General features: G+C 40.2%; 1 protein-coding gene across 3 annotated transcripts in view; it reads right to left on the bottom strand.

Annotated features, from left to right (window-relative positions):
- birc6 (baculoviral IAP repeat containing 6) overlaps nucleotides 1-20129 on the bottom strand; it is an 85864-nt gene that overhangs the window by 50463 nt on the left and 15272 nt on the right. The window contains exons 15-40 of one of the 3 annotated variants that reach the window (XM_089012857.1): nucleotides 19655-19786; nucleotides 19371-19537; nucleotides 19150-19283; nucleotides 18108-18269; nucleotides 17760-17891; nucleotides 17581-17678; nucleotides 17348-17495; nucleotides 16570-16703; nucleotides 16011-16157; nucleotides 15737-15924; nucleotides 14178-14489; nucleotides 13941-14040; nucleotides 11349-11563; nucleotides 10782-10990; nucleotides 9878-10230; nucleotides 9305-9524; nucleotides 7651-7787; nucleotides 7404-7541; nucleotides 6395-6522; nucleotides 5997-6128; nucleotides 5583-5798; nucleotides 5215-5398; nucleotides 2916-3089; nucleotides 2569-2702; nucleotides 1611-1764; nucleotides 1407-1523 (exon numbers count right to left, since the gene is read on the bottom strand). In XM_089012857.1, the coding sequence (XP_088868983.1) occupies nucleotides 1407-1523; nucleotides 1611-1764; nucleotides 2569-2702; nucleotides 2916-3089; nucleotides 5215-5398; nucleotides 5583-5798; nucleotides 5997-6128; nucleotides 6395-6522; nucleotides 7404-7541; nucleotides 7651-7787; nucleotides 9305-9524; nucleotides 9878-10230; nucleotides 10782-10990; nucleotides 11349-11563; nucleotides 13941-14040; nucleotides 14178-14489; nucleotides 15737-15924; nucleotides 16011-16157; nucleotides 16570-16703; nucleotides 17348-17495; nucleotides 17581-17678; nucleotides 17760-17891; nucleotides 18108-18269; nucleotides 19150-19283; nucleotides 19371-19537; nucleotides 19655-19786 (4365 nt within the window). Of the gene's footprint in view, nucleotides 1-1406; nucleotides 1564-1610; nucleotides 1765-2568; nucleotides 2703-2915; nucleotides 3090-5214; nucleotides 5399-5582; nucleotides 5799-5996; nucleotides 6129-6394; nucleotides 6523-7403; nucleotides 7542-7650; nucleotides 7788-9304; nucleotides 9525-9877; nucleotides 10231-10781; nucleotides 10991-11348; nucleotides 11564-13940; nucleotides 14041-14177; nucleotides 14490-15736; nucleotides 15925-16010; nucleotides 16158-16569; nucleotides 16704-17347; nucleotides 17496-17580; nucleotides 17679-17759; nucleotides 17892-18107; nucleotides 18270-19149; nucleotides 19284-19370; nucleotides 19538-19654; nucleotides 19787-20129 lie in introns of all 3 variants that reach the window. The other 2 variants (XM_089012858.1, XM_089012860.1) reach the window with 2 other exon arrangements.

Here is a 20129-nt window from a genome sequence, read left to right as displayed (position 1 = left end):
CGTGTACTATTTACGCGTGAAGGTGAGGGCGTCCATGGCGAGTTTGTATAGCACGCGGTCAGGACAATCCACCCATGATTTTGCGGAGTTTAACACAAGTAGATATTATTGAGCTTGAGTATTTCGTTGTGTAATAATGTTTTGAATGTTGAAAGTGATTCTATTTTTCAATATACAGTAAAGTCTCGTTATATCGATATTCCCGGGAGTCTGAAAAAATATCGATATAACCGGACTATCGATATATCCGATCCTGCGGCATGTAAATTTTCTCGCGTTCATAGAAATAGTATCGTAATAAGCAGTACTATCGATATAACCGATATCGATAAAACGAGACTTTACTGTATGTTGATTTCTTTATCTTTGCACCTTTGATTAAAACTTATTAAAAACAGATGCAATCTTGATAAATCACAGTGCGTATGTTATTTTAATCCCATTCCCTCCTCCCAGTATCTGCGAAATAGAATGTAAATATATATCTTATATCTTGCATATTGCTTGAGACAAATTTATTAACTGATAAGGGCTATTTTTCACATTTGAAAGACAGTTAATACATTGGGTTTTAGTGTTCTTACTGTGCTATGAGGTTTGCACACACTACATTTAATGCTTTAGGTTTAGTATATGCGGCCCAAACACACCCTCCATATCTGTCAAATATTAGAACCCATTGTGGCCCGCGAGTCAAAAGGTTTGCCCACCCCTGCGTTAGATGATTGCTGGTACTGTTGACCAAGTTTTTATTGCTGGGATTTGTTCATTTTGTTTTGAGAGGAATCTTCTTCTTCCAGACATCATTATTCTCACGAGGGTTGGAGGGGGTGTTGAAGCCTATCCCAGCCATCTTCGGGGACTATTAGAGCGTTCAATCAGCTTGCTATGTATGTTTTTATAAAGTGGGAGGAAACCGGAGGACCCGGAGATAACCCACACAGGCCACGGGAGAACATGCAAACTCCTAACAAGGAGGCTGGAGCGGAATTTGAACTCCTGATCTCTGCGCTATGAAGTCGGGGTCTTAACAACTTGACTACCAGGCCACCTAAGGAGCAATCATTGAAGTATAAGCCACACAATGATGAAGCTTAGCAGAATTCTAGAGGTGGGGAAATTGAAGCTCGAAATTTGTGCAAAAATTCAGAGGTTGATGTAAAATTCTGCAGGACATCACATGAGATGCCACTATATTATGGAACAGATCAGTGATCAGTCAAAGGCACAAGACTTCGGCTCATTATAAAACAAAGGGTTATGTCAGGAGTAGCTGGATATATGTATGTAATATTGTTAATATACTGTACATACTGTAACTTTATGCCTTAAAGGAAGTTGTTATGTTCTGTGGGTGCTCTAGTTGTGTATTTACCACACTGTTCTTAATTTGTCACCCTGCTTACCTCCAGAGGAGCTTGATGTGAGAGCCTGTAGGATTGAGTCGGCCTGTAAAGTTGCCATCATTTTTAGCATCAGCTCAGCCTGCTGCTCCAAGCCCACCTCTAATCGAGCATCCAGTGCTGAGGACAAACAGGCAGACTGGGTCGAAATAACTGATACCTAGATATCAAAAACACAAACATTAAGAGAAGGAAAAAAGTCCTCACCTTGTGAAACTGACACTGAGAGCCCTTGTGACCCCGGCTTCTCAACAGCAACTGGTGGTTTCGACACTGGAATACCAGCCCCTCCAATATATGGTGTGTAACCATATGTGCCATAATCAGAACCCCAGTAGTCATACCATGTGCCGCTTATTGGCTGTGAAAAGCCAAATAGGAAAAAGGATGAGACATAAAAGGATTAAACGAGTTCTTATTGGTTTGCAGGGAACCAATTCACTGAGAATGAATGAGTACCACATGTACCAAATGTTGTTTAGTTGTTAAGCGTAACAGGGCATCATTGTCATTTTAAGAAAAAAATCAAATTCCTGGTTATCATAATAGCTCTGTAAAAATGTGGGATTGCCTTCTGTGGTGGCATCACAAAACAACAAAACAAACAATACATTGTTTATCCATTGTGGTCAATTATTTCTCATTGAGCGGAAGACTAACAACTTATTTAAATGTGCTGAAATGTCATGCACAATAAATTGAATTTCAGGTTTTGTTGAACTTCTGAAGCATGTTTTAATTTTGTGTTTTTTTTATTGCCAGGTGGCACAGTGGAAACCGATTTGCATGGCCATCTTGTAGTGCAGTGTGAGAATCCGGTTCCAGCCTTCATGCGTGGAGTTAGCATCTCCCCGTTGCATATGTGGGATATCCTTCCAAATTCCAAAAACATGCATGGCAGGTTAATGGAACACTAAATTGTCCCTTGGTGTCATTCTAAGAGCGAATGTTTGTCTATGAGTGTCTCGCGGTTAGCTGACGACCACTTCAAGGTGCCTGCGACCCTCATGAGGATAAGTGGATTAGAAAATGGATGAATGGATTTTCTTTGCTTCATTTTCAAATGTTTACACAGAAAGACACATATTGAACATTAACTTAAAACATTGGTTAGTAAGTGTGATAAGAGAAAACGAGAGAGAAGTTTGAGGGAAAAAAAACATACCTTAAACACTTTTGCAGCAAGTGGATCTTTTTCCAAGTCAATATCTAAAGGATCAATATCAACATCCATCAGGTCTTGTAACAAGTCAAAGTCCATGTCTTTTTCTTTTTCCAAAGAAGACAGAGGTGGAGCGCCTTTGGACAATGAAAGCAGCTTTAATATGGCAGTACTTAGCAGTGATTTATCATTTGCATACTGAGTGCGGAAATAGTTTTACGGTCTTGACAGAAGTTAAAAAAACTAAACCTTTGATTATTTATATGCTCAGATCTGAAACATCAGTGGTGCTGTGTGAAATGTTGGCAATTGATGGGCCATCCCACACAGTGTAAGGTTACATGTAGTACCTGCAATTATATCAGGCACGAGGGTGTCATCAATGCTCTCTACCAAGGGGATAGGCGTAGGCTGAGGCAAGGGGTCATCTTGATCAACTCCAACCGATGATGACGAAGCCCCAGCCTCCTCAACAACAGTCACTTCATCCATGACATCCAAAGAACCAGGAGACAGCAGTTCACCTGAAATAATGTTCATTATCATTCTGGATGACCACACACTTCCGATCTTTGGTTTTTCTTACAGGGAGTTTGTTGCAAGGACATATAAAAGACTCGTCGGAGACTTTAAAAAAAAGACTGTCTCACACAGTATTTAGTCAGAATCAGAAAGCTTTTAATCGTCCCACAATGGGGACATTTTCAGTCCACAGCAGCCATTTGAGAGGGTGGTGAAAAGATAAAAACAAGATATTCTAAGCATAATAAAAAATGTCAAAAGACTGAGGTGTATACTGTAACTCTTCTTCTTTTCCTTTTAGCTTTTCCCTTCAAGGGTCGCCACAGCGAATCAGTGTCTTCCATCTTCAGAGGTTTGATCCGCATGTTTGTTTTGGCCAAGCTTTTACGTCGGATGTTCAAGAATATTTCATTTTAAAAAAAACGGTATATAGTGCAAGTATAAAAGAAAAAACCTATTGATATATGTAGCTGCATTCCATCAACATAGGTTTGCTGTGCTATTTACAATACAAGAGTCCAGGTTTTCTTTTGCATCTCTCACACAGTATTTAGTGACAGAAAATGTAATTATCTTGGCTATTTGTGAAAAATGTTCAATGAGCACAACAAATGTCATGTTATTCTTTTTTTGGCTCAATAACCCCTATGCCAATAATCTTCAAAATAATTTATATTGCACCAATGGTACTTCGGGGGTCGTGCACAGACATATGATCAGAGGGGCAAAGCAGACGCACAATTGTCCATTGTCACAGTGATAGCAGAGTACTGTAAATCATCCGCAAGTGGAGAAAGAGCTTTGAGTTTACCCGCCAATGTCAGTGGGTCTATTTCTTTTTCCGCAATTTCAAGCATGGCGGAGTGCACTCGTAATGCCCCAATTTTCATGAAAATGAGAAATACTGGAAGGATTGGGATAAGACCAATTCCATCCCACACACCAAGATGTTACCACCCTGCCCTGCCTAATTCTGTTAACAAAGTCGAGAAAAATACCAAATCTAAGCACAGTTAGACTTTTAGGTTATGTATCCTCACAAATGTTGTTAGCTTCTTTTGAATCTTTCTTCCGGGCTGAGGTTCTGTGCATCTATTTTGGAAAATGATATGCAAATGCACAACCTTATAACGCTCGGGAAAGTCTGAAGGAGGCTTCTGATTGGCTGCCATGCCTAGTATGCAAATTTCAACTGCAGGTAGCCTATGTCTGTGTGCTTGGCAACGATACATGTGTACTGTTTGTACGTGAAGGCGAGGGCGTCCGTGGCGAGTTTGTAGAGTTTAACACAAGTAGATGTTATTGAGCTTGAGTATTTCGTTGTGTAATAATATGTTTTGAATGTTGAAAGTGATTCCATTTTTCAATAAATGTTGATTTCTTTAACTTTGCACCTTCAATTAAAATTTATTAAAAACAGACGCAATCTTGATAAACCACAGTGCGTATGTTATTTTAATCTCGTTCCATTTCTTCCTCCCAGTATCTGCGAAATATATGTAAATGGCATATCTTGCATATTCCTTGAGGATTGGGATAAAACCAATTCCATCCCACACACCAAGATGTTACCACCCTGCCCTGCCTAATTCTGTTTACAAAGTCGAGAAAAATACCAAATCTAAGCAGTTTTGCGCTTTGTGCCAGTACAAAAAAAAGAGCTTCTTCTTCTTTTCCTTTCGGCTTTTCCCTTGAAGGGGTCGCCACAGCAAATCAGTTTCCTCCATCTTTAGAGGTTTAATCCGCATGTTTTTTTTTGGCCAAGCTTTTATGTCGGATGCCCTTTCTGACACAACCCTCTGTATTTATCCGGGCTTGGGACCGGCACAAGAAGACTTATGTCCCTTTGTGGCTACAGAACAAGCAACTCGCTCAGTAAAAGGCTCCCAAACACAAAATGCTCATTGGCACAGCAACATTCAAAAAAGAAAAAACTATACTCACCATTTGATGACAATGCTCTGATCTTACAATGAAATGAGCGTCTCTTTCCCTACATTACATCACAAATAGAACTTCAAAGTCCTTTAAGATGCTTTATCTTCCAGTCAAAGGATATATCGAAATGATCATCTTTTTCCCGATATTACATCACAAACAGAACTTCAAAGTCCTTTAAGCACATACCTGCCAGGATGTCTTGTAACATGCATGTGAGGGAATACTGAGCCCAGGCACCACCCCAGGAGATATCCCCTCGATTGAAGTCCGTCCCCACAAGGAGAAGGAGTAGGCGCTCTAACTGGTTCTCAGAAACCACCTCAGAGAGGTGAATTGTTGGTCTGGTGGCATTCGCTATTCGAGCCAGGACCTGAAGAGATGACAAGTGTATTCATTAAGAGGATTTGGCAATGACAAAATGAGTAAATGAACCGGTTGATCTTCCTCAAATCAATGAATATTTATTCAATAAGCAATGCACACAATCATATGATTTGTGGTAATAAAGAAACAAAAGAAGAATCTTAATTGAATTCTCAAATTTAAGACACTACCTTGCAGACAAAAAGTAGCAGGTCAGCATGACAAGTGAAGTCCATAGAGAGGAGGAAAAGAGCGAGCTTCTGCACAACGGAGATGCAGCGGTCATGCGACAATGTAAATGGCAGGGGCTCAACTTCTGGTGCTTCTTTGGCCGTTGCAGACTCTGTGTCTAACGTGGACCGCGGCCATTCAGCCGTCCGCCGAAGACGGAATAAGTCTTTAAAGTGCTGGGAAACACAGAGCGATTGGACAAAAATATATGTTTTGTAGGAGCTAACAGAATTTTCTTCTTCCAACCACCATTCAATTTAAAATATTAAATCTATCTTCAGTAACAGGAAAGCAATGACATTGCAAAATTATCTTTTTTCTTTTATTTAAAGTCTTTCAAAAGACATTAAATACAAAATTAAAGCAGAACCTACCTTGGATATTGCTTGCTTGAGCTTGGCCTGCTCCACTAAAAGTTTGTAGGAGGAGCCCTTGTTGCTTTGGATTTTCTCCTTCTCAATCTGCTCCACTAAAGCTTTTTGTTTTGCTTTCAATAGATTAAACTGCTAGAAGTAAAGGGGCACAATGAATATCACCCCTGAAAAAAATCCTCTCCTGATAACCCACAATAATGAATTTGTTCCAATGAAATAAAAATACAGTAGTTTTGTTAATATTTTTTATTAAATAGTGACTCTTGAATTAAATGCAGTTAACTTTTTAATTTCTGTGTGTCAGAGAAAGAAGGGTTGTTTGGAGAGGCAAAATATGTGAGATTCACAGACGACTAAAACTTGGTTGGATGACTGGTAAACAAATGACATACGTGTACCTGTTTGTGATGGACGAGTTGCTTCCGAATCTTGCGTGAGTAGAGTCTGTCGAGGCTAGTGCTGCCTTTAGCAGATCTGCTGGTGTTCTGAGATTGAAGGCTGTTGTTGATAAAGCTCCACTGAATACCTAAAAAAAAATATATATATGAATTTTCCAGGATCATCTGCTGTAGCATGAATCAAATCAACACAGCGTGTACTAATGGATTAGACTCCAAGCTTTTATTTTCTAGAATTGTACCTTATACGTGTATTTTGTACAAGCTTGCCTTAATGTGGAAAATACTATACCGAATTGGAGGGGGAATTATATGATGACTATATATATATATATTTTTTTAAACGACCATCCCTCCCCTATAGTTGTGTTAAGTTCATACTGTCTACTTGTTATCTAATTTACAACAGATATTTTTCTTACAGACAGTGGCTTTTTTAGGTGCTCAATTACCGTACATGTTTCGGCGACTTCCACCTCCCCAAGGTGGAAGTCGATTCTCATTGTTCAAATCAAAAGAGCCCTTCAAAAGAACGACTCAGTCGCGAATGTCACAACACAAATTTAACAGCTCATTCGGATGTTGACATTTAAGTTACTTTCATTGCAAAGTAAATCAAGATGATGCAATACAGCCGGTGGACTAATGAGCTACTGATGGGTTGGAGAGAAGCGAAAGGCCATGGCAACACACCATGACCCCGCTAGAGTCAGGTTGACTAGCCCAGGAGCATAGCACTCGCTCAAAGCAGCATGAAAAGTCGGGAGCCCTGCTATATACACAAACATTGTATTTTCAGAGGGATGAATTCCTCATGATTTGCGGTTTATCGAATTCACATATTTTTCTGTTTCTGCTGTCAGACAATGGAGCAACTAGTGAAACGTCGCCCAGAAATACTCTCTGCAACCAGTTGCTATTTCAAAGGCGCCATCCACGGTTGCTGCTGCTCTACTGACACTTTTGACTTGCGGAATCACTAAAGTATGAAATCAAAATGCGGAAGTACCTGTAAACGTTCTTTCCCTTTCTTTCCCTCCAAGGTGTTTCTTCCCACCCGAAGCTTCATCTTCGATACTTGTGACATAGTCCAATAGTCTGGAAACAAGCATCACCACCCAGCTGATCATCGGGATATCCAAAACACCTGGAGAACACAGAACAGATTGACGAAAAGTGATTATTTCTTAGGTTTCACAAGATGTGCAAATCAACAGATGATATTTGCTAAGCAATGTGTTATTCTGTACCACTACCTTCAGTACGATGCTGTATAGCAGCTTGTGGTTGTTGCAGAGGAGACAGCAGGCTGTCCAGTAGGTTCAGTAGACCTTCTAACACACCACTGTTGCTTAGAGATCTTTGGCCAAGGCAGGAGAGGAGCATAAACACTCTGCGATACAAAGATTCAGAAAACTTGTGATTAAAACAAGACTGTTTGCAGGGTGACAAGGAATGCAAACGTTCAAATGATATGCTACGTTCAAATGATATGCTATTCAGTTTTCAATTATAATATTTACATTTTGCCCATCCCATTTGTTTTCTTAAATTATCAACAAGGTATATACACTCAGAGTTCTAACGGCAACCAATTTGAATAATTTCATCCGTTTTGATTGCAAAGATGTGAGTGCATCGATACACAAACTAAGAAATCTGTGTCAATATTGCTCGGATCACACCATGACGGCATCAAAACGTTGTGACTCGGCATAAAGAATTTGGATGTTGCAGATAAGTTGTTGTTGCTTTTATTTTAATGAATTTGAATTGTTTGTGGTGGCCCAGTAGACGAGTGGTTTGAAATTTGACTTCACAGTGCAAAGGTACTGGGTTCAATCCCAGCTTCGGCCTCCCTGTGTGGAGTTTGCATGTTCTCCCCGTTCATGTGTCGGATTTCTCTGGGTCATCCGGTTTGTTCCCACATTCCAAAAACACGGATGCCAGGCTGATTGAACACTCCAAATTGTCCCTCGGTGTGAGTGTGAGCGCAATGGCTGTTTGCTTTTCTGTGCCCTGCCTGTGGCGGGTAACTTGTTGAGGGTGTCCCCAGCCTAATACTCGAGGACAGCTGGGATAGGCTGCGGCACCCCTCGTGAATGAATGGTTTCTGATGTGATAATAATAAACAAGCCAAAAGCTACACATACATATGTTCTCTGGTCTGTCAACAAAGTACAGTATTTGAAGGAATTGCTACAATTACGGAAATGAAAGGTTCTTTTGTATCGTAAAATAAATGTATACATTTATTGCACCCTACACTGTTGAACAGAGTCCTACCAAATAGATTTCTTCCACTACTGAACTTGAATCCTGTTGCACTGACTGTATCAAGATACAATGTACACCCTCTAGTACACAGGTGTCAAAGTAAAGGCCCAGGGGCCAAATCCGGCCCGCCACATCATTTTATTCGGTCCGCGAAAGCAAACCAAATGCCATGATGCTTGCTAGTCTGAACCAAAATTTCTAAATGTCATATGTAAAATACAATAACAGTCATTATTCTTTGTTTTAAGTTTATACTGTCTCCTTATTATCTAATTTACAACAGATTCTTTTCTTACAGACAGTGGTGTATTAGGTGTTCAATTACCTGACATGTTTCGGCGTGTAAATTAGTCATTATTCTTGACTTCAGATTTGAAAACTTCATTAATTTGTTGTGCGTTTTGTATGTAATATGTGGAAGGGATGAAACCTTCTAATGGTTTCCCCAAATTCATAACGGGCCTTGAGAGGAAACCGTAACTACAATGTGACCTGCAGCAAAAAATGACTGACACCCCTGCGCTCTAGTATATACCATATTGCATGTTATAACAAGTGATTGTTTTCTATAATAATTACAAATATATTAAAAAATATACAGCTGTTTTCGTCATATGGTAAAGGGCACGTTACCTGTCCTGGGGGAAAATGAGCAGCTGTTCAGAGTTGTACAGCTCCTGCAACACGTTAGAAAGGAACTGTCCCCACCAGTGTTCACCTCCACACAGCTGTACCAAAAGCAGGCCAGCATGAAGACGGATTTTCGGTGTTCCACTGAGGCAAAGGTGTTTGAAGAGCTCCTCGCAGGCCTGTGCGTGGAAGGTACTCTGTAGCACTGATGGCACTGAGTGTCCTGAATATACAGATGTGCAAAAAAAAGTAAGTATGCTGATCCATAGCTAGGTTTCACTTGCCCTCATAAATGTTGCAAAATGTCACAATAACAAACTGCCAAGTGGCTCTCAATATGGAACTGTATCACAAAGTCATAATGAAAACACACTTTTTTACATCATGCCACACTGTCCGGTCAGGTCATGTTGAAAGAATGTGATGCAGTAACCCAGAACGCCCAAGCATTACACTCTTCAGCAAGCCAAAAAGTGCCAATATTCAGGTTTTTAAATGGTTATTGACTGCATGTAAACATAGTCTAAATTAATGACAAGAGTGTAACCTTGGCATGCAAAACAAATCATTCCTCACCATTGTTAGAATGCAGCAGGCTAAGCAAGGTGTCCAGAAGGTAGCGGATGATATTTCTCAGTTGTTCTGTTGAGGAGTTGTGGACCAGATCTTGAGCCTCATTCGACCTGGCCGTAGGGAGGGACTTTCGACTGGCACCAAGCGACACACGTAATCGCTGGACAGCATGGTGAGCCAGATTGAGCTGCAACTGAAGCTGGATGCAATCTTGGTAGGCTGAAAAAACACGTTGGTCCTCCTCGACCACCTTGTCTGGTTTACGTAAGAAGTATTGGGCATTGTTGGCACTGTTGAGGGGTGGTAGGTCGATATTTTGTAGAAGGGTTTCTAACCGATGGCAGGCAAGATTGTACCTATAATGAGTGGAAAAACACTCATTCAGATGAAAGTCAAAATCTGATATAATTCACACTATTTCATTGTTGAACATTACTCTTTCTGACACTCCATCCCATACATAAGAGCCCCAGTTCATAAATGCATTTCCTTCGAGGGCTCTGCTCACAAAGTAAAAATGTGTTAACCAGTTTTGCCTTTGAAATTAATGAGAGTGCAATTATGAGTTCCAGTGTCTTTGTTGTTATTGGTGTATACTGATAAATACAATACAAAATAGAAATCTGAAAAAAATAATTGTGAATGAATCTCAGTGCAATTGTCAATGAGCGTTTCCTTTCACAGGTCTTTTTTTAACCTAAGGTACCCAAAGCGCTTTAATACTTTTTCCTCATTGTCTGAATGACAACATTTTGGGGATCAGTATCTTGCTCGAGGACATTTCAACAAAAGGGAAGGTGATTTAAAGGAAAAGAATAGATTGACCACAAAGCTTCACTAAAGCTAAATTCATATTTGCATTATCACAGACTCCATATTTATTGTCATTAGATACTTCATATCTCACCTGCACTGGATATCTTCCTGTAATGCCATCATCATGGTCAGGTGCTGATCCACATCTGGCTGACTGGCAGGTTCACTTTCTCCCCGCAGTGGATCGTGCATCAGTTTAAGCTCACTCTCCCAGGGTAGAATATAAGTATGGCCATAGTAAAAGCCCAGAGGAATCTTTGCACGAGCATTGGTACTGCCATAGCGGCCAATCACGGTGATCTGAAAATTGTCGAAGGCGGATAAATATAAATGCAGATGTGATAAAATCTACATCTCATAGACAGTCTTGCAATTAAAAAAAAACGTATTTTCCGGTGTATAAGGCGCACCCCCAATAAATGGTGTATTTTCAAACCGTCTCACCATATAAGACGCACCGGACTATAAGGAGCACCTTCAATGAATGGAAAATGTATTCCAAATAGAAAATATGAATATTTTCCAAATATAAGGCACACCACATTATAAGGCACAAATGAAAATACTGAAAATTCAATTTTACAAATTCTTCCATATTTTCACTCGCCTAAAAGCAAGTTTTGTGAAAGTGAATCAAAAAATAGAAAGCGCAACAAACCTTCATAAACCTGCAAACAGGTGGAGGCAGCAAGTCATGTAGAATGAGGGAGTGAGTGCTGATGTCAGTGGCCACCACCAGCCTGCGGCCATCCACCTCCTCACCTAGCGTCCAAATGTCTATGGACAGAGAGGCCAGGTCGCTACAGGTCGGGATGAGTGCGTCAGTCAGCAGGACGGGACGACCAAAGTCCAACGTCACAAAGCGACGACCTCCTGGGAGAAGAAGAGAAGACATAATTACTTGAACTTTTCAAATTAACAGCTTTTACACAGTGTATGAAACTACGATGGCTGCAAACCGATTAAGTATGTAAACAGCATGACTCTGAATGGTGAAAAGCTCATTGCTGACATATTTTCCTACTGTTCACATTAGCAACGTAAATGTATGTTAGACAGACATTCTATTCAATTTCAGTAACTGAAAGAAAGATTTGAGATTCAAACTGCTGCTCATTTCACCATTGAGATACGAATGACCCCAATTTGTAAATACATAAATGATAAAAATTAAATGCATTTCTTGTCTATTAGCGATTTGGAAAAGAGTGCTTATACACCACACTCCAATTGTTATGTTTTTCGCAGATTTTTTTTTTTTATAAATAGTATATGAAAATGAAACTCAGCATTATAGTTATCAACTGTTAGAAAATGTAACTGCTTTTCAAACTTCTCTTATGTTCGTTTCTGAACAACAACTTTCATGGGTCAACATAATCTGCTTTAAACAACAAAAAGAAACCCCAAAATATGGCATAGTACATTTCAAAAAAATGAAAATGAAAAAACGAGGGAGGTTTGTTGTATATTTTTCCCTAGTTTTCTGGCTGGGTCAATCTCACTCGAGACCTAACAGAATGGTTAAACAAATAACCCAGGTATATTGTTGAATTCTCAGTATTGTGAGCTTTTACTGAAACCAAAAGCGATTTCCATCAAAAACATCTTAGCAGCTCACTTTCAATATCTTCTTCTTTAGGCTTTTCCCTTGAAGGGGTCGCCACAGCAAATCAGTGTCCTCCATCTTTAGAGGTTTGATCCGCATATTACAGTAAAGTCTCGTTATATCGATATCGGATATATCGATAGTCCCGGTTATATCGATACTATTTCTATGCACGCACGGAGAAAATTACATGCAAACAGGGTCAGATATATCAATAGTCTCTCCCTTGAATATCGATATAACGAGACTTTACTGTATTTGCATGTCATGCCTCCTTTGAATTTGTGAGTTTTAAGGCAACTTTTGCTTGATTGTTTCCAGACTGCCACAAAAGCCTCCCAGAAGGGTTGTTTGGATGTCAACTGCTGTTTGGATATGAACTACCTCCCAACCTCATAGATCTTTGCTTAAAGGTAATTTGAGAAGAATGGGGGGACCACAAGTTTTTTTTCCCGCTTTTCTACCAGAATGAAAAGGAATTGCTTGCGGCATAAGGTGATCTTTTTGTCATGAAAAAAAAGATCACTTTGCAAAGTTCTGCTCTTAACTTCGTACCAGTGGAGTCATAAATTGCACACACTTTTCAGGGTTAGTTTCACACTTTTTATCTTAACATGCCAAATGTGACTGCATATTACTCCATTACATTTAAGCACAAAATTCAAATTTGAGACTAATATACAGTAAAGTCTCGTTATATCGATATCGGATATATCGATAGTCCCGGTTATATCGATACTATTTCTATGCACGCACGGAGAAAATTACATGCAAACAGGGTCGGATATATCGATAGTCCCGGTTATATCGATATTTTTTCGGACTCCCTTGAATATCGATATAACGAGACTTCACTGTAGTTTCTGTTTAAATTTGTTTTCCAATCATGGATCACCTGTTCACTTAGGCTGAGCCATGTTTGTTTGTTACCAGACGCCGAGCAATTGCGATGTCATTTTCAGTCATCGGCAAGTGACAGAAAGGATGCCCCATGAGATGGACAAGGACAGGTATGTTTTATTGCTAACCTCAGAATCGACAAACACAATATTATTCTGAAGGCTGTGTTTAGATTAATAGGGGGGTATACAACATCATTTTGAAAAGACATTTTTTACTCATAAAATGTTTTTGATTTAAATAGCTTTTGATTTGAGCAAATCTCTTGAAGTATTTTTAAATACAATTTATAAAATACCTTGAAACACAATTGCACATAATTTTGAAGAGTGAATTGTAACAAAACTATTGTTTTTTGTAATTAGAATAAAGAGCTTTTGATTTTAGCAAATCCCTTAAAGCGGCATTTTATTTTTAAATACAATTTATAAAATACCTTGAAACACAATTGTACATAATTTGGAAGAGTGAATTGTAACAAAACTATTGTTTTTTTATAATTAGAATAAACACCGGTATAATAATTTAGAGTGCAATGTAGGCCATGCATTCACTTAAGTTACTCCACTGAAATAGAACTAATTGAAAATTCAGAAAGAGCAACTTTGCTAAGTGTAATGTCTATATAGAAGAGGTCATCAAGGCAGAATGTGTAGATGCAATAATAAAAACACAAACTCTTTTTGACACAATGAACTGACCAAAAATAAAGACATAATAAAGTGTGACGGGGTGTCATACCAGAGTGCATCCGTTCTATGATGATCGACTGGTGTGGAGGAGGCTGAAGAAAATGAGATGCCTGAGAAATAGCTAAAGCCAAACCGCTACCCATGGGACTCTGCGGGGATAAAACGATAATCAATATTCAGGATTCAAATCAATGATTCTTTCAAATTAAAGATCAAACTCCTATACTTCCATGGAAAACAAGTAAAACATTTGCTTTAGAGAAATGGTTGCAGCAGCATCACAAACCGGCTTAATTTTTTGGGAGTTTTTGTGTGCTGCGAGATTAACTGGTCCAGGGTCCATCATAGAGCCAGGGAAGAGTTGAGCAAGCGCTGCGCTGAAGGGCCCAGACGCAACCTCATTCGGAGGTGTGACAGGAGGTGTCATGAAGAGGGGTGTGGTCTTCGGTGTTGGCGGGATGACATCAGAGGGATGAATGAAGAAACCCGGAGCACAGGAGGCATTGGAAGGCACTGAATTGTGGATGGGCCCCACACCAGAGGCGGCTGCGGCAGCTGCAGATGTGGTCTGATGCAGTTTGGCTTCAAGCTTCGCCTTCTGCTTGCAGCAGACATACAGAGATTTAGGAAGGGTTCGACACGAACAGTGGTACGGTGGCCTGGGGCCATCAAGGTTCACAGATGTTGGCCCAACTGCTTAAATAAAAATAACAACAACTAAATAGAATGAAATTAACCTTCGATTTAATCAACAATATTTTCAGTTTCACTCAGTATTATCGATCAATTGCCGCAGATTTTTTTTGCGCCCTGTGTACATTTTTTGTGAGTCGGGTTTCAATAATTCCATTAAGAATGACTCCAATAAAACATAACACCTAAAAAATAAATGTAAAATATCGAGTCAGATTTTACACTGCACAATACATATTGTTTCTTTATGATTCCCATTTGGAGTTTGTTTCATCAACAATTCAACAGTGACACTGGAAAAGAATGGGAATCTGGATCACCAAGAATGGTACACATAAGCTACAATTGTGATGTTCCTGCAATTCTTCTTCTTTTCCTTTTGGCTTTTCCCTTCAATGGGTCACCACAGTGAATCAATGTCCTCCATCACGAGAGGTTTGATTTGCATGTTTGTTTTGGCCAAGCTTTTACGTCAGATGCCCTTCCTGACACAATCTTCTGTATTTATCCGGGCTTGGGAACGGCACAAGAAGACACTGGCTTGTGTTGCCTTGTGGCTACAGAACAAGCAACTCGATGAACTTAGAAGATGCTCAGGAAAAGTCTCCCGAACACAAAATGGTCATCGGCACAGCAACATTCAAAAAAGCAAAACTATATTCACCATTTGCAAATAACACACTATAAATGAGTGGCCCATGCATCCACATGACGTCTTTTACCAATGTCGGCAGTTATTTCCATTTCACAAACTTGTTTCCCGTTATTTTTCATGCTAGGAGCCATTTTGTCTGTTGCTCATCATTGCACGGTACCCACATCTGTTGCATGTATGCCTGCACATGCTGTAGTGGGTCTAATGCGGGAATTTGGTTGCTTGAAAAGTAGACCAAAAAAGATTGGGCACATCTGCTACATAAGGGAAACTCTCAACATAAATAAGTTTGACACCTGTGCTTTTCAATAATATATGTATGAGGACTTCATGATTATCCATTATATAACTCAATAACATGCTGATGTCCCTTCATCCAATTCAAAACTGTAACTTTACAATGCCCTGCTTTCAAATTACTTTTTATTATGATTGTGTGGCGATTGCTGATTGAATTTGAGTTTATGCTGGCGAAAACGGAAAGTGTTTTTATTCACCTGCTGCTGCAGTTTGAGCAGCTGCTGTTGTTTCTCCTGTAGAACCTGTAACTGTTGTTCGGCTGACACCATGGCATGAGACAGAGATTGCAGGGCCACTTGTGCTGCAGAACTAAGAGCTTTAGAAGCTTCGCCAACCGTTCCTGTTGATAGACTGCTAACTGCAGGAGTAACGCCAAATGTACTTACTGAGAAAAGACACATACACAAAACACCTGATATGGCGAGTTGACCGGAGACAATGGCATAGAAAATGAAGATGTGTCATATTCACCAGTGAACATGCTAGCGTCATCACGCTCCACTCGAGTACCGTCACTTGTGGCGATGCAAGAGAAGTGCAAGGGCTCTACCTCGAGGAGCCCTGTCAGTGCTGTGAAGCTTCCCTCTGCTGCAGCACAACTATTTACTTTTCCATTCCCTGCAGAAAAAAAGATACTATTACACAAAGAATCATGTAGTTTAGTATAGGAATAAAAGGTGAAATCTCATCTGTCACATCTACATTTTTAAGACCACACCTTTACTTTGACCTGAGGGGAGTTGATTAAGAACTGCACACAACTGGGTTTAAAAAAGGTGTTTCCGGAGGATAACAAATTACACAGCTTTTATAGGTCTGAAAAATATGTCAAATGACTTGCTGTCCATTCTGTTTAGAATCAGTGTTGATCTACATAAGACAATAATGTATTTTGTCAGTCATAGCTTCATAAAATAAATTAATACATACATATAACAATTGGTATCAAGAACATCTGCTGTACCATTCTTATCATTTCAGTCCTCAGAATTACACGCTATACTAGAATGCACATTACCGGTACTCTTACCTGACAGAATGTCAGAGAGGTCAATCTCATCTGACTGGACCCCAATGCTGCTATTGAAGGCATTTTTACAAGACGATCCACTAAGTTCCAGGTCAAAGAGCACTGGATCAAAAGGAGAGCTGTATAATCCATATCTAGATAGAAACAAAAGGGAGATATTTTACTAAAAGATGGCTATCATAGACATAGATGGCTATCACAGACAGATAAAATCTGGGTGGGTGGGTGGGTGAGTGAGTGAGTGAGTGAGTGAGTGAGTGAGTGAGTGAGTGAGTGAGTGAGTGAGTGAGTGAGTGAGTGAGTGAGTGAGTGAGTGGGTGAGTGGGTGGGTGGGTGGGTGGGTGGGTGGGTGGGTGGGTGGGTGGGTGGGTGGGTGGGTGGGTGTGGGTGGGTGGGTGGGTGGGTGGGTGGGTGAGTGAGTGAGTGAGTGAGTGAGTGAGTGAGTGAGTGAGTGAGTGAGTGAGTGAGTGAGTGAGTGAGTGAGTGAGTGAGTGAGTGAGTGAGTGAGTGAGTGAGTGAGTGAGTGAGTGAGTGAGTGAGTGAGTGAGTGAGTGAGTGAGTGAGTGAGTGAGTGAGTGAGTGAGTGAGTGAGTGAGTGAGTGAGTGAGTGAGTGAGTGAGTGAGTGAGTGAGTGAGTGAGTGAGTGAGTGAGTGAGTGAGTGAGTGAGTGAGTGAGTGAGTGAGTGAGTGAGTGAGTGAGTGAGTGAGTGAGTGAGTGAGTGAGTGAGTGAGTGAGTGAGTGAGTGAGTGAGTGAGTGAGACATAAACTGGAAAATACCTGGTCTGCAGTAGTGCCTCTATTGGGGTGAGTCGGTCCTGCAGCTGTCTTGAGATGGTCGTGAGTAGGGAAGCACAGGAGGTGCTACAGCCTGCCAGGTCCTCTTCCTTTACATAGTTCAGCAGCACAAAGTACCAGAACACTGAACCTAGAACAATAAATGCAAAGATAGAATACAATTAGAGAGAAGGATGGTTCAGAATGTCGAATTGTGTTGCTGTTCTGTTGCATACCGCCTGTTGCTGCAGCAGGCAAGTACGGCATATTGTCCAGGAGAGCCTTCAGAAGAATAGCGACAAAACCTTGTTGACCGGGATCACCTTTTCCGTTGCTTCAGCAAAAGGAGAATAACATTACAATGAAACAACCTGACCACAACCACATCAATAAAGACATGGTCAATGTCTCTCACCTGATGCAAAGGGCAAGAAAGCGTGCACACTTGTGAGCTATGCTTCGGCCGGCCTCAAAGAAACAAACTGCAACAATATCCATTACTCTTGATCTGGTTTTGGCCAGCAGCCCCTCCTTTCCTTCTCGTAAGCTAAATGGAAGACAGGAAGAACACATGAGCAGCGTGCCAATGATTGCATGTATACAATATAGTAAGTGCCATGCATGCTGTAAAAACCAGGCCTAGAATCAAACAGTATTTATATAGTATATTTCTAAATCACGCAGTACAGTACACTATTTGTGGGGGATGGTCTGGAAGATTACCCCTGTAACATGACCTAATCACATCATAGATTAATCACACCTGCATGGTCCATTGGAAAAAACACCAGCCAGCCAACATAAGATGTCAAGGATGAGGCCTTGGGCATGTTCTGTGGATAGGCTACCCTGTGTCCGCTGGCAAAGCGCATCCAACAGCTTCTCGTGGAAATCTGAAAACTGCAGCATTGCACAACGTTGCACCCTGGAATACAAACGAAAGCCACATTTCAATTTAACAAGCCAAATAGATAAAGGTGACACCCGTCACTTAATCAGCAATATCTTGCCAAAATCAATGTTTCATCAGCGGGATGCAACAGAGATGTGGAGAGACTGGAACAGTTACAGAAAGGTATAAAACTGGACGTGGGAGGAAATATTAAAAAAAAATGATTTCAAATATATATATACAGTAAAGTCTCGTTATATCGATATTCTCGGGAGTCGGAAAAAATATCGATATAACCGGACTATCGATATATCCGATCCTGCGGCATGTAAATTTTCTCCTTGCGTTCATAGAAATACAGTAAAGTCTCGTTATATCGATATTCAAGGGAGTCCGAAAAAATATCGATATAACCGGGACTATCGATATATCCGACCCTGTTTGCATGTAATTTTCTCCGTGCGTGCATAGAAATAGTATCGATATAACCGGGACTATCGATATATCCGATATCGATATAACGAGACTTTACTGTAGTATCGTAATAAGCAGTACTATCGATATAACCGATATTGATATAACGAGACTTTAGTGTATATGGAGTGCAGTCATCAACAATCAGCTTTCATCCATTCATAATTATTAGTACCCATTAGAGAAACAACAATGCAACACAGCTGTTGCGTCGTATTTCATTGATCTAACTACTGTACCATGTTTATTTCTAATTTGGCATAACTATTTTGAGCCTAAGCAGTTGCAGCAGACGTAGACATTGCTATCTCGCTATGACAAAAACAAACAAACAAAACATTTCAGGCTTTTTGTCATGTTGCGATAGGCTACTTTTTTCCAGAATTAGTGGATTGGCGGAAAACAAATTGGTTTTCCCAGACGAAGAACACCTGCTTACCTTTCTTTGGGAATAGATGCTTTTTTGAACCTTCGGATTGTCACAGATACTTCCTGCAACAGGTCGCAGCCTCTCATGTTTTCTACTTTCTTAGAAGATGGAGGACAATCTGTTTTAACTCCAGACACCTTGTCCTGGAGAAAAACAAACACGGTTTTGCATGTAAGCCTCCTTGATTAATTTTACAACTATCTTACAAACCGGCCTAAATGACCACTCACCTTGGATGCTTGAGCCCTCTGAAGGAGAGTGGACAACGAGTGTGATTTTGAGCACTGGGGTTTGGCACTAGGCATTCTCACAACAGGTCGGGGGCTGTCTTCTATGTTTTTGTCACTAGCGGCTTTAATGTGAACCAGAAAAGAGCGGTACTTTCCACCAGCCATGCCTGCAGACAAGGTATAAATTGGACTAGAGAAAATCTATACATTGATCTTCATTTGTTGGGTTCATCAATTCCTATTGAGTTCAGTTAATGTTTTAACCAGGGTTTGTCTTTTAATACCTTTGACCAACTTTGGGCTGGTGAGACTGAGCATGCCTGCATGACCCGAGAGATCCAGCCCACTGGCAAGCCACACTGGTCCACACAAGATATCCTCTTTGTGCTCTTCTAAGAATGGACATAATATGGAACCTATAACAAATACATAAGAATGTTTTGCACACGTTGGACAGTAATTGGCCTTTAATGCAAGTGTAGTGCTTCAGTTAAATTTTCGTTCCAATGCCAAATGTGATCTAAGTTATTTTTCCTCTTTTAGAAAGGACTGAGCCTAAGACATTACCATTGATAGAATTTATAGTAGTGGCTCTCAATTGACCATGTTTGAGGTACATTCACTGAGCCATTCATTAGAGAAAAAAATAAAATGGGATTTTTAACAAATCATTAAAAAAAAAAAAGTAAACAATTACGTTGAGTAAAATATATGTTTTGTCATTGTGCACAAAATAAACCAGTCAGTGAAGGCCAAGCG

Source organism: Hippocampus bargibanti, linkage group LG13 (genome assembly GCF_051943395.1).
Source record: "Hippocampus bargibanti isolate YZ-2025 linkage group LG13, ASM5194339v1, whole genome shotgun sequence".
Taxonomy (NCBI): domain Eukaryota; kingdom Metazoa; phylum Chordata; class Actinopteri; order Syngnathiformes; family Syngnathidae; genus Hippocampus; species Hippocampus bargibanti.
Note: the sequence above shows the minus strand (reverse complement) of the source record. Positions and strands in the feature narration are given on the sequence as shown.